General features: G+C 33.7%; 1 protein-coding gene across 2 annotated transcripts in view; it reads right to left on the bottom strand.

The window, feature by feature from the left end:
* Nucleotides 1–1,560: 1,560 nt before the first annotated feature.
* CD2AP (CD2 associated protein) overlaps nucleotides 1,561–15,205 on the bottom strand; it is a 114,214-nt gene continuing 100,569 nt past the window's right edge. For both annotated transcript variants that reach the window (XM_068557955.1, XM_068557956.1), the window contains 5 exons: nucleotides 13,587–13,699; nucleotides 12,751–12,852; nucleotides 11,472–11,641; nucleotides 8,844–8,907; nucleotides 1,561–4,534 (listed from right to left, as the gene is read on the bottom strand). In XM_068557955.1, coding sequence (XP_068414056.1) covers nucleotides 4,493–4,534; nucleotides 8,844–8,907; nucleotides 11,472–11,641; nucleotides 12,751–12,852; nucleotides 13,587–13,699 — 491 coding nt within the window. In that variant the 3' untranslated portion in view covers nucleotides 1,561–4,492. The remainder of the gene's footprint in view (nucleotides 4,535–8,843; nucleotides 8,908–11,471; nucleotides 11,642–12,750; nucleotides 12,853–13,586; nucleotides 13,700–15,205) is intronic.

The following is a 15,205-nucleotide window of genomic DNA, read 5'->3' as shown; positions in this document are numbered from 1 at the left end:
TCCAGACTCTACAGCGGTGCCCCCTTATGCGCGGTTTTGCTTTCTGCAGTTTCAGTTACGCGCAGTCAATTGCAGTCCAAAAGTATTAAATGAAATTTTCCAGAAATAAACAACTCATAACCTTTAAAGTGCACGCCGTTTGGAGTAGCATGATGATCCCACGCCATCCAGCTCTGGACGTGAATCACCCCTTTGTCCAGCGCGTCCCGCCCATTAGTCACTTAGGCGACTAGAAGAATCACAGTGCTTGTGTTAAGTAACGCTTGTTTTACTTAATAATGGTCCCAGAGCGCGAGAGTAGTGATGTTGGCAATTCAGGTATGACAAACAGTGCTTCCTTTAAGTGAAAAAGCGAAAGCTCTCGACAATAAGAAAAAAAATCACATGCTGAGGTTGCTAAGACCTATGGCAAGAATCTTCTATCCACAAAATTGGGAAGAAAACAAATTTGGGCTAGTTGTGCTGTCGCACCTCAAGCTGCAAAAGTTAGGGCCACGGTGTGTGGTAAGTACTTAGTTAGGATGGAAAAGGCATTATATTTGAAAAATACTTTGAGAGAAACCACATTCACGTAACTTTTATTATATTGTTATAATTGTTCTATTTTATTATTAGTTGTTAATCTCTGTGTCTTATTTATAAACTTTATGACAGCTATGTATAGGAGAAAACATAGTATTACGTGAGGTTCAGTACTATCTGCGGTTCCGGGCATCCTCTGGGGGTCTTGGAATGTACCTGCCGTGGATAAGGGGGGGATGACTGTATCTTGTTTTTTGTATTATATTTACCAGGACATCCAGTCGCGAGCTCAGAAACCAAAAAGTTTATGTGCAAGTTTATGCTTAAGGAAGCAAGCAATGGGTGGGTAGTGGGGCTTCAGGAATGACTGTAATCAGTCTTAAAATCCTTCTGGATTCTGTCTCCATATCTTTATACTCTATTTAGTTCTTCCAAATCAGCTTTTTCCAGATGACAGAAAAATGTAACTGTGGAGAGCTTCCATGCTGAGACTAGCTCTTTGTTTCAAATGTTTAAAATCTCAGTCTCTGAGTCAATAATTCAATTTGGGCAAAGTACTCTCAGCTCCATTTCGAGTATCATACAAATGAAAGCTGTATCTCCTCCAAAGAAAGGGATGCTGTATTCAAAAACAAGGGGAGAGGACATACTATGCCTTTTCTCTTAATCTTATCTGCCTAATTTACATCATATCCATCACTGCAAGATGCTTTTGAGAAGAGCAAATCAGCAGCTTCCATTTTAAAAAATCTACTCTATGGCAAGCACTTCATAAGGTACTTTATATAAATCATTTCAAATTCTCCCAATAATCCTGTGAGGTAGGAATTATCATCTCACAGTTCCAGGTAGAAAGAAAAGACTCACAAAGGTTCAGTAAATGTCACATAGGTCTAGAACTTTGAATGCTTTTATTTTACTATTTATATTGTTTCTTTTATTTGGAAAACTCAAAGTAATAGAAAATAATTTTCATCATACTCTGCAATCAGAATATGCTGAAGTTAATGAAAAATAACCAATAAAGACTGACACAACTGGCAATACTATTCTTTATTTTCTTTTTGAGGGAGAAGCATGCTTTACAGCACCTGTAAACAAGTCAGTGAAGTATATACTGTTTTGAGTTTCTCCATAAATATATATTATTATTTTTTTGGAATGTTAGAATACCACAACACCAACTGCATTACATAACAGTTACTGAAGGCAAGTCAGGCTACAACAAGGATAAAATTTTATGGCTAAAAATATTCATAGCAGCAACTTTTAAAAGATGATTTTATTAAATCAAGTCATTGCACTTGGTCATTTTATTGCTACAGCAAAACAAGGCCATTAAATTTTAACATTTCTCATTTCTGATTTGAACTGATTGTCTCATTCTGTTCATACATTTCAAGTTTAAATGCAAGCATAAAATGTTTACCAACACATCTAGAGAGCACTTGGGTTTATTTTTTTCTGTGATCACAGTAAGAAGCATAAAAAGAGAATCCTCTGTTACACCAGGCCCATTCTCTCTTCCTATCTTCAGACTTAGATTTTGTAAAGAGGTAACAGCTTTATAGTATGACCAAAGCTTGGTGGTCGCACACACACACAATACTCCTAATATTGAAATATAATTACGAAAATTAGTAATATTATGTTTTTCAAAGAATAGCAAACATTCACTACCAATTTGGCAATGACAGATGCCATGCTGTTCACCTCTACTCTATAATTTATACTCACTCATTAAAAAAAAAAAAAAAAGATTTACCCCCAAGTAAAAGCTATATTATTACATAGCATTTTATGATATTAACTTTATAAACAGGAATTAATAAAATTCCTATATCAAGAGCAAATACTGGTAAATTGCTAGATTAAAGTAATCATTTTTCCCTTTGATTTTGGTTTTCTTTTCTTTACTATTTGGTCAAGGGCAAGAAAATGGAGACATAGTACTTGAATTACTTTTCAATTCTGACTGAGGAGTATACAAGCAAACACTTTAAATGTCTCTCAGTACTCATGACCATCTTGATTTTATGCACTGGTGAGAAAATGACCAACAAAAACTTTAAGAACAGCCTGAAATCTGCTGGTAACTTCCCCTACCCCATTATTAGGGTGGGGAGGGAGGGAGCACGTAATCAGATCTTCCAGTCATAAAGCTGGAGGGTGATTTCCAGGGTACATTGTTTTTATTTCTACCTGAAGACTTTCATATTAAAAGAAAATAAGACCTAATTTATTTAAGAAGAAGGAAATCATTCATTTGACAAGTCATTTAAAAACACTAGAACAGGAATAAACAATTTTGTTCAGCAGTGACCTCATCAGAAGAGCCCCAAGGACTTTAAGAAGTTACAATGTACATACTCAACGCACAGATTTCCCCAAAAGCACTAATTTAAGTTGTGAATTTAAGTAATTATGTATTGGAGTTTCTATTATTTTCTATTTCACTTTTATTTGAAACAATATGACAAAATTTCATTAACACAAGATTTCAGTATTATAAAACTAAAACTTAAAGGAAAAATATTGGTTTGGGGGTTTAAAGAACACAAAATAGAAGCATGATAGATGGTACTCAAAATCTGAAAGTCATTTGCTATATAATAAAGCTTAAAATCTAATTTTTTTTTGCAAAAAAAAAATATCAAAATTTCTACTTTCCATATAAACCCACATATTTTGAGACATATTATCTGTAGATAACATTTTTAAAAGTTCAAGTGTTCATAAGTGACTGTGAAGAAACTGCTATTCACCCACTTGGTGAAAATGCATTTTGAATATGGCCAACTATTTGGTTTTAAATAAGCTGTGATGTTACGTTTTATGACCTACTAAACACTCTTTATAAAGTTGGTTACCTAAATGACAGCTCCAAACATCTCCACCAGTTAGTTTAGTCTAGTAGGTAAATTATACAATGTAAAACCTGAGTATTTACATAATGATAACTTGTCCAAGTATGAAACTGCACACTGAAGTTCTGAAAGTTCTGGAGTTTTGTTTTTCTAATATTACCGTTATTAAAAATCAAATGGAGGGGCATGAAGAATTAAATCACAAGATTATGAAATGAGTAATATTTGAGCCTGTAAAATAAGCAGAAAAGTACGGCAATAAGGCTGGTGTTTGCATATTATATGTGCTGTAGTTTCTAGGCACAACAAGTTAAGGGTTAAATTGACATTTTTAGTTCCTTAGACCTAATGAATTTAAAATATAGCTCATATTTTCCCCAATATATTTAACAATCCAATACATTTTAACTAAATTCCTTTATGAATCCTATAGTGCAAGCAATAAAAAAATATTCCAAAAGTTGAAGAAATTATTTTGATTAGTTCATTACAGTTATTACTATATGCATGGGTGAGTAATCTGGTTTGTAGCTAGGAAACTCCTATTTCATCACCCAGAGTATCACAAACTGCAAACAAACAGGCACAACAGTGTAATCCTGGGTAAGAAGCTAAACATAAAAAATATATATATACAAAGTTTATATCCCTTATGTTTTATGGGAAAAGTAGTGACTATAGTTACTATAAAGCTAAACTGTCCCTCTCAAATGGTATATTTTACAGATTATTCGTAAAGATATCACCATATTTATAGTATAGATCTCTTTAAAAATAATACTACAAGTTTCAATAAAAAAAAACTATTGTGAATTTTCTTTCCTTTTTATACAGATTCAGTAGTATTTTCAAGCAAACTAAACAAAAGAGTTTGCAATCCCAGCACATAAGAAATAAGGCCTCTTTTTTTTCATATTGGCAAAACAAAATATATAAGAACAATTCACCCTCCCCCTACATTTTTCTATAGATATAATAGTTCATATACGCATATTTCTTTATCACGACATCAGCATTTGTTATTTTTAAGTAACAAGTCAGTTGAAGTTCATAGTGTTGCTTCTGAATCCCTGGAATGCTGAGAACACTGGGTGCACGTCACTTCAAGAAGACATGATTGCTTTTTTCAGTTTCTCTATTTCCACCTAAATGGCAACAGATAAAATATCTTTACTTTAAAAAAGTTTATTTATTTTATCCTATGTCATGAAGATCTGATCATAATTTCAAGCCTCCAGATTTTGATTTCCATTCTAAAATCCAATTTCCAATGGTGTAATAAATATTTAAAAAGTTCAACAGATGAAAATATCACAATGCAAGTTCCTAAATGACAGGTGACAACAACAAAAAAGCAGCTACAGTTGTTTCACCCAGAACAATGTTAAATAATGTGAGCATTTGAAAGATCTGTAAGAAAATCAGCCCTACAAAAAACAAGAGTATCCTTGAAACCAAACTAAGAAACATACCCGTACCTATAATTAAACAAAGGGGGCAATATAGAATTTTTTTTTTTTTTGTTTAAAAGGACCAGTTTAGTTCTATGTTTTTCACTTACTCCTTAGGTGATATCGGTAAACCACTTAACCTCACTTGGTCTCAACTTCCTCAACTGTAAACAGTATGTTCTAGATTAAATAGCCTTTAAAGCCCAGGAATGTATATAAAATGCAGTCAATGTGTTAAAAATAGTTCCACTGTTAGGTAGAAGACATTCTTCACTTAACAGAAGTTCACAATTTAAGAAACGTTAGAAGAAAATTAGAAAAATTCATTAAATTTTCACAATAACTACAGAGAGTTATTTAATTTTGACATATTACAAATAACTAAGTTGAGGATCAAAGAGATTAAACACCATGCCAGTGGTTCCATGCAGAACTTGTATTGGTAAGGTCTAAGGCTTTAAAGGCCATAGTTTTTGTACTCTCTTCCCAATCATATGGTATTTTGATCATCTCTGACCTTGCATTACATGTAGAAACATTTAGGCCTTACCTTCTCCTGATAGCATCATCCCTCTCCCCAACAATGCATACAAGTAATACATGTTATGGCTAACTTCTGACAAATAGATCATTACTAAATGATGAGCATTTTGCTACAGTCAAAAAGTATAATTTCAATAAGCTCACAATCTCCTAAGGGATCCTAACCATTCAAGAATGGTTTGCTAATTCCAGGATCTTTCCTGATGTTATTCTTTGACTAATATGATTATTAGCCAAACATGTTAGTAGCACTGGATTGAGACAAAATACCTTCAATCTTCAGCCTGACGCGCTATTATCATCTCTATTCCAAAGATACATTAACCACTGTATGAATTTTAATGCGCGAGGATGTATAGAAAACAGAAAGAAAAAAAAATTGGTAGAAGAGGGAGTGCGGGTGGGGTGAGGGTCAGGGTGGAGAACAGTGCTGCATGCAGTCAGTAATACTCCTCACAGACTGCTGCCGGTCACATAAATTTAGGTATCCGGCAAATAACTTGCATTGCTGGAGTTTCTCTTCTAGCATGTTTATGTTCATTGCTCATCATTAGTCCTTTGTACCACTCCTCAGTATAATTTAATACTATATAATGTTAATGTTATAGTAGTTCAAAGTATTACTTTTCATTTGGGGGGAAATATAATTTCTCTTTTAAACATATGATCCTGAGACTCTAATGCCTTATTAAGTGTATTAAGTATCAAACTTTTCCCACCAAAAAAAACAAATTTATAATACAGGTCAGTGAGAGGCTAAGTAACAGCTGATTTTGCTGGGAAAATATAATCAAATGAAATTCTTCAAAAAAGAAACAAATAGTTCATTTGACTCTTTCCATGATTTTTATGACAAATTAAGTCATATATACAAATTTAGTATTGTATTAGTTCCTCTTGCTAACCTTATTACTTTATTTTCATATATGAATATGTGTTATGTATAAAATATAAGGAATGAAAGTCAAGAAACATTTGTTTTTAATTTTTCAATTTCTACCATGTTGCGCACTGGGAATTTAACATATATTTAGAAGATGTATTTTTAATATCTATCTTCTAACATTTATTAGTTTGACAAAAATTTGTTAGCAATCTAATATGTATATAGCACTGTGCTAGGAGCTATGCACAAAGATGAAACAGAAAAAGATCCCACCTCCAACAGTACAGAAGATGGGCAAAATAAGTACATAATGTGAATAGTGATAAGACAGAAAATTATTACTTATTCATCTCTTACAAAACTAAACAACATGAATTTGAAATAAGAAAAACTGCTTTTAATCAGAAGACTGGTGGCCAACTCAGTGAATGTGATTGAGCAGGGCCTTGAGAATCTACAGAACTTGGGCATGATAAGTGAGACAAAAGGAAAATCCATGAAAATACAGTCAGAGTAAAAATTCAGACAAATTAACTGTAAGGGACAATTGAGGATTAGCAAGTGAGGAAAGAAAGATAAACTAGGACCAGGACATAAGAGACCTCATTTGCCAAGTCAAGAAGTTTGAACTTCATTCAGCAAGTAATAGAAAGTTTTCGAAAATACTGAGCAAGGGAAGACAAGATAAGAATGAGAGAAACAAACAAGCTAAACAGAAGATAACAGCATGAGAAAAGGACAGAAACAGTGGGAATAAAGAGAAAAAGGTTAGGGAGTACAGCCAGTAGGCCTAAAAGTTAGTGGAATTAGAAGAGACAGAAGTCCCACATCTGCGTGACTAGAAGCGCAACAAACTTTCAACACACAGAAAATCAGAATCTGAAAAGAAGGTGCTACGTGTGACAGGGGACATGCTAAGTCTAAGTTCACAGTGAAACATCCAGGGAGTCTAATAGCTGGAAACTCAGGATAGAAGCTGGGAAAAGAAGAACTAGATTTCAATGGCAGATGCACCAGACCTAATTATGATACTCCTGGACACAGGCGAGCAAAGAGCAGATGCACAGAGAAGGGGGCTAAGCACAACACGGAAGGAACACCTCACTTAGGTGAGGAGAGATGGAGAAGTCAGACAGAAGAATGCACGGCCACGTAAACCAAGACATACTTTGAAAAGGTGGTGATGGTAAAAATGTGAAGTGCGGTAGAAACCGAAGAGACATAGGAGTTGCCATCAGTAAACCCAAAATGCAAGGGGTTAAGGACTGAACTAAAAGTGAAGAATTAGTGACTGCAAATGTATGCTTTTCTTGTTTTTTGTTTTGTTTTTTTTTCTTTTTTGCAACAAATGAACTGCAAATGAAAAGAGAATACAGATCAAGAGGGCAGCTAGACCTAAAAGGGGGCTTTTTATTTTTTGAATAAAGAGGAAAATTGAGTATTTTCAGGGAAAGAAAGGAGACTGCCAATAAAGGTTATGTGTCAGATATAAGAGTAAAAATGGAGTTTTGATAATCTGCCAAATACCTTCACATATATTATCTCAACAACTAAAGCTGAACGAGGTAAGCGACCTCTTCGTTCAAATGGCGTAACTTAATCCCTGAGAGCAAAGGTTCTGGAGTCTGGCTGCTTCTATTAAAAATGTTAGCTCCACTGCTAACTTAATCATTCTAAACCCTGGTTTCCTCACTCTTAAAATAGGAACAATAATGCTTACAAGTTGTTATGTATCCAATGAGACAATGTTCAGAAAGTGCTAAGCCTGACAAATATGTAGTTCTGAACTGAAAGTCAGGAGGGTAAGTCAGAAGAGGAGCTCAAGTTTTTTAACAGCAAGTCCCACGTTCTCTGTTTCACAGTGCTAACAAAAGAAACAGGGTAAGTAATGAAGCAAGGTAAAAATAGGGAGGAGTATGCAATACTTAAACACAGAATGGGAAGAGCCTCTTAAAAAAGGCAGGAAACACTTTCTCTGAGGTATGCAGGAAAAAATACAAATAAAAAAAAAAATACAAATGAAGACCAAAGTCAGTGAGGATGGAAAAAAGTAAGGAAGATAAAGAAAATAAGTGAAACTGTCAGTCATCAGCAGAGAGTGAAGATGATGACATTAGCTACAAAGTAAACTCAATTCAGTGAGAAATTAAAGTCAGCAAATCTATAGCCATCCCGTTACCATCACCACCCCTGCCCCCAGGCAAAAAAAAAAGAAAAAAAAAGTTTAACTGTGAAGAAAAGAGAACTACAGCTCAAGAAAGAAGGAGTGTTGAGTGCAAAAGATCTAGAACTAGACACTTTTAAGAGGCAAGAACCATGTTTGCTTTATTCATGAGTGTATACCTTGTGCCTCGTGTCTATGAGACTGAGTGCTCAAAAAACATTTGCGGAATGAATGAATGGAATGTGGCAGGGAGTCAACAAGAGATTAATTAAATGGTGACCAAGCTGTAGGGAGTGTCCAACTAAAGCAGGATAGCATACTTTGTGGTGGAACCAATCACCCAGTTGGGTTGGAAAAAACATGTCTAGTTTATGCTGACTACGATCTCAATGCTGGAAGAAATGAATTACCTCTAGATTACTTCTCATTGCCTTCTCTTCTTCCAAATCTTTTCGTAGTTTTTCCAGTTCTTTCCTAAAAACAAAGTATTTATTACTGTTAAGTCTTTTGATTAAACAATATATATTTGACTAAAGTTAATAGGATCTCTGTTGCCTGATATCCCAGAACATAGGGAAAACTTTTAAAGGAAACAGCCATATTGACTGAGAAAAAAATTCAAATTCTCTAGTTGAAATGATTCAATACAACAGTTAAAAACACAGCAAGATCATGGCAAACCTGAGATAAAGAAATTTTTAAGTGAATACAGGTAATTTTCCATATTCAGTTACCATCCATTTCCAAGGCAGGACACACAGCCCAAATAATTTGGGAAAATGAATGTGAAAATACGTCACAGTGCAAGGCAAATTATAATTTTTAATACAATAACCTGTACTTTACCTATCTCTTTCTGTTTTTTTTTTTAAATTAACTATTACATTAAAATCCAAAATCCAAACCAATAAACAAAAAAATGCAGCCAACAATCCCTCTTCTGTAACTCATGTTTTCATTTTTCTAGGTTCCCTTGTATACTTTTATATAGTCATTTTCCCCTCCATTTCATTTTCCAAGAGGAACTCAAGACTTTTAAAATACTCTTTGGAAAGACTTCTAAAATATCTGATAAATAATATATGTAATTCATTAATATTTTAATTCATTCTACAGCTTATTTAGGAGCACCTATGGGCAATTTGTATGTGGATTTATTATTTCATTATAGCACACTTGGTATCAAAAATGTAAAATGTCAAAATTAACAAATCAGATTGTTCTCTAACTGGTACCTGAGAGGTGCTCAATAAATATTTACTAGATAAATGAACTTACAGTTTATAATGTGCTTATTGCAGAAACTGTGGATAAACTTGCCAAACTTAAACGAAGATAAACTGAAGAATTCAAGAAATATCATGTATCAAATTTTCTCTCTCTATATGATATAAATGTGCACAATATATTTTTTTAAGTAGGCATTCAAGATAACTTTATGTTTCTATCTAAGAGATGTTTGTAGAAGTGCTTGCCAACTACAAATACATCATGTCGTTAATCTCAATATTTTTTAAAATAAATAATCCAATGTCAACAAAGAAATGGAGGAGAAACAGTGAGTTCAAAATCAGTGGTAACACGGTCTCTGGCGGTGACTATTATACCAGATTCCAGATTCCATGAGATACTCTTAGAGGCCAGAGAAGAAGCTGGAATAGGGGAGGAGCACCTGAACCCTCACCCTCAGTTCAGTTAGATTAGCTGATCTTTGATCTATTTTACCTCCTGGGCTTTTGCAGAAGTATGTTTAAAATGTTAACACATTTTAAAATTCAAATAATAATGTTTATAAGAAAAGATCTCTAAATCAATAGAAGATCCAAGTTTGAGTTCTAGCTCTGCCACTTAAGAGCTGTGTGATCTTACATAATTAGCTTTACCTCTCTAAACCTTTATTTCTTCATTTAAAATGAAGGGAGGGGACTATAGCAGGTGATCTTTTAAATTTATTTTAGCTCTAAAAAGTCCCTAACTTTTACTTAGGCATGCCTCACCATATACCATTATCAAAAACTTTCAGAGTTAAGAGAAAGGCCTTACAGATCACCTATCCCAACCCATTTGCTTTATAAATATCCAACTCAACCCCAGCAGAAACAGTGATCAAAGTCCTCTGAGAAGAAAACCAAATGTATGTACAGATACACCACAGATCCAAAATAAAATGGCTTTTCCTAATACTTTTAAGACTAATTAACCCGTGTTTGACATTTCTAGCCTCAAATTATGTGTTTAAGGTTCATCTATGATATAACATGTATTAGTACTTCATCTCTTTTTACGGCTGAATAACATTCCATTGTATGGATGTACCACATCTTGTTTATCTGTTCATCAGCTGATGGACAGTTGGGTTGTTTGCACTTTTTGGCTATTATGAATAATACTATAAACATCTGTGTACAAGTTTTGTTTGAACACTTGTTTTCAATTCTCTTGGACAATACTATACCTTGGTGAGGAATTGCTGGGTCATATGGGAACATGAAATTTAACTTTTGGAGTAACTGTCAGACTGTTTTCCAGAGTAGCTGTACCATTTTACACGAGGTTCCAATTTCTCACATCCTTGCCAACACCTGTATTGTTCATATTTTTTATTATAGCCATCTAAGTGGGTGCGAAGTAGTATTTCATTGTGGTTTTGATTTGCATGTGCTAATGACTAATGATGTTGAACATCTTTTCATGTGCCTATTGGCCATTTTTTTATAATCAAGCTACTAGAACCAATTCTATAATCAAGCTACTACTTTCTGTTTTAACTGGTTTGCTTTTTCATAATTGGGCTAGGTTTTCTTACTCAAGCTTTCCAATTCCTAATAAGAATAACTAGAATTAATAGAGTTTCTAATTATTATGTTTTCTAATTCAAGCTTTTTTGCCTAGAGAGACACTATCAATAAAAATTTCTCTGAAAACAAACTTGCTCATACTAGAAACTTGGCAGATTACTTCTTTACTTGATATAATTTGAAAGAATTCTTTATACATGTGTTAAGTAGTGCTCAAAGAAGAAAATAAGGGCTACTTACCCATGATCCTTTCTTAGTGCTTCCACAACACACAGCAATTCAACAATCTGAGCTTTAAGTTCATCCAAGGAATTTTCTGTTTCTAGCTTAGCTTTGATTTCTAACGGAGTTAGAAAAGCAGCTGTATTTGGTTTAGAAGCACTTGAAGGTGTTGAAAGGTAAACAGATGGCTGAAAACATATAATAAACAGAAAATTTTTATTTGTACTTGCATTTAATATTACGTTATAAATTCAAAAGATTTTTACTGCAAGGAGATAAATAACTGAAGTAATACTTCCAAGATAAATAAAAAACTTGAAAATCCAAAAAGCAGTTTGATGTTCATAACTGGAAAAACCACTGAACGACCAAAGAATAAACTTGTAATTACTAAGGGTTTTTGTGAGAAATGTCAAGGGCTTTATTTAAAAAAAAAAAAAAAAAGAGAGAAAAGAAGCTCCGTTAGATTTATCTTATGGTTTACCTAGTGGAACATCTAGAAGCAAGAATATAAAAGCATTATTAAGGTACTGCTTTGATCCTTCATATTAAATAGTTATTATTTAGAATATCCAGAGAGCACCAATTAAAAGCAATTATGAAGGATTTAGTAAGTCCATAGAAGAGGCATTAAAATGGATCCATGGCCTGACATTCTTTTACCATTTCACTTAGGTAACAGCAAGTAAAATTTCAATAGACTGCTAACAGCTGAGAGAATTCAGATTAAGTGTATCTGATAAACTGAATAGCAGTCAAATGCGTTGAAATGAATTTGAGGAACAGGCATGATCTTCTCAAATATAAGATGTGTGTCAGTTGTGGTAATACTATCTTAAATTAAAATGGCAAGGGTTTAGCAAAGACTCTTACCACCACGTAATAGATGGAGGAATCCATGTATTCTACCATTCATTCCAGGGTGTATTCAGGGCTTATTATGGTGCCAAGCACCAAGTTACATAAGGAGTAAAAGAGTGATGGCTTCTGCCTAAGGAGTGCATGTTTAATGGGAAATGAAACAAATGTATATAGATCTATGCCTTAAAAAAATATGAAACATGTAACATTTGTATTACTCATTTAAAATAATGTGACTCTCCTAAAAAAGATCTACAGAGAATAATGTAACTTAAGTTTAACAGTAATTATTTTATTTTATTTAGTTTTAGTAGGAATTATTTTATTTCCTGGCAGAAGAAATAATTCTTCCTGAAGGACACTTTAAAGTCCACAATTTTGATGTTCACAAAGAACCCTACAAATTATACAAATCTTAGACCACAAGGCACCTTACCTTTGGAGAGTAGCATGAATCCTTCTTAAATTCAGATGGCTTTAGCTTGGCACTATCATCTTCTTTTGGTAACTTCAGGATTTTTTCTGGGCTTTGAGTTGGCTGAATGATTTTTTTTTTTAATCAAGAAACAGAAAACACCAAAGAAAGAAAAGGCAGTAAGCATCTGGATAATAAAGTAAGTAACTTTTATCACTGTTTTCAGCAGATACTGTTCCAGATATTCCATTATTGTTAACAGGATTTTACATAATTTCATGCTGAATAACACACTTGCGTATCTTGAGGGCGGAAAAACAGCTTGCCTATTAGCAACAAAAATTTTCCCTACTTAGGTAATTAAAAAGCACAATAGTACTTAAGAGCTAATGTATTAACACTAAAGTACTACCAGTATCCCAGGCAATATACTGAGAGCATAAAAAGAAGTTACACATTTAGAGACCAGGATTAGTACTACAAAAAACACTGACTATTTCAGGGGGAAAAAAATGTTCTCATTCCTTCCTGAAGTGAATATGTACCACTCAATTCTAATTACTGCTTTTGGACAAGTATATTGCACAGGTCCCCTGTCCCCTCTCGACACTGTGCTCTGTGGTTATGGTCTTAGGACAACTCTGCTTCTGATTCTGTAACCTTCCATTCCACGTCCTGTGGAAATGAACAGGTCTCTTCCCCCATAGCTCTTAAATACAACCCTTGGCCACTTGAGTATAGCTATCTTCCTGATTTTTAAACTTCAGTGGAGCTATAAATCCTCCCTCGTTCTTATCTTCAGAAGGACTCTGGATTTACTAAATTCTCTGTGCTTTATAATACTAAATGTAACTCACAGAATGTCCACCATTGAAGCGGCCAGGCAATCTTCTTCCAGGCATCTTCGGTCTATTTGCAGTGAGATGTAGCAAGTTTTCTGAGGAAGCTATGTCATCAAAATTTACAAGATCTGGAGAATAAAAGTAAACATATTTATCAAGAGACAACTGCACATTTTAAAAGGCAAAAAAGAACGTCTCTGGATTTTTAACAAACTATAAAATTAAAAAGAATACCACCAAGACTCACAAGTTGACCTGTGCTTTTCATATGCATTTGGAAAACAACATTCACCCTCAAAAACTAACATCCTCTTTACCTGATACATTTTATATATTAACAATATAAAGTTCATGTTTCTAATAGAGACTTAGACCTCAACAAAAGTTCTTACTGAAAGATATAAATCTGTACCACAAGTTGTAGTAGTATGAAAAAGCAGTCATCTTAAGTTCTTGCTTATAAAAAAAAACACGATCTACCTCTTCAGCTCAGAATTAATTACAACATATCAAAAAACTTACTTATGAAATGTGCTTTAAAGTTCAAGTAATACCCTAATATTAAAATTTTTTAAACTCAAATTTATCTGGGACCCTGCTGCTTTCCAATTGCATTTCTTAATGTAAACTGAAAGTGTAATTTAATGTCTTCATATTTGTCTGTGCATAGTATACTGTAGCTGGGACTCGATCTGTTTATAGTTCACTGTACTTCTGCTTAGACATTATCATGTGTAGGAATCAGACGATAGTTATAAATCTAAGGCAAATCAGATACCAAGAGAAAATGCTACATAAATCATCCATTTGCTTCCCTACCACCAAAGGCTGGTTGACCTCTGATCCAATAACTTGAGTTTAAGGACAAATCTAGGTAATTTGTATCTCTGAAACAATGGTATATAATACCTTCCCTTTTTCTAGATGGTCCAGAAAACCTTGCTGAAGGAGTTGATCTTTAATTTTGAAGCCCAGATATCTATAAGTGATAACAAGAACCCTAAGGTTAATTCCTGGCACTTCCACTATCATTATAATTTTCCTTTGGCCCAGATTCCAAACTAAGAATATTAATCACAGTCAATATGCCGTCACTCATTATGGCAGCAGGTATCTTTTGCCTTGTCTTCCAGGTATGGAATCAGTCTTCACGTTGCCATTGCCTGGAAGTTTATAATGCTTTCTGTCAAATACTTAGATGTCCAAACTCAGAGAATTGTTATTTCTTAAAAGAAATCTAAAGATACCTATCATTACTGCCCTTAAAGCTTACTCATCAAATTTCATATTCAAAGTAATTTATTTAGAGAATTTTTTTTAAAGGGATGGAGGACACAAAGGTAAAACAGGAAGAGGTTACCACTAATTGGCAATATACATTTTGTAACAACTGTAAGTATTTGTTGACCTCTGTTAATTCTTTTCCATCTTCATATTCTGGGATTACTCTGTATGTTCTATCTTGGATCTAGTCACTAGGCTAATATATCACAACAGGCAATCTAATGGGCTTGGATTAATTTTTGTGTTGAGTTGTTCAATAACTGTCTATAAATAATTATAATATATACAACAAACCACAATAAGAAACACAGTGGCTTTAATGGAGAATGCATTATACAATGTGAAAGACC

This window comes from Eschrichtius robustus, chromosome 12, assembly GCF_028021215.1.
Source record: "Eschrichtius robustus isolate mEscRob2 chromosome 12, mEscRob2.pri, whole genome shotgun sequence".
NCBI classification, from domain to species: domain Eukaryota; kingdom Metazoa; phylum Chordata; class Mammalia; order Artiodactyla; family Eschrichtiidae; genus Eschrichtius; species Eschrichtius robustus.
Note: the sequence above shows the minus strand (reverse complement) of the source record. Positions and strands in the feature narration are given on the sequence as shown.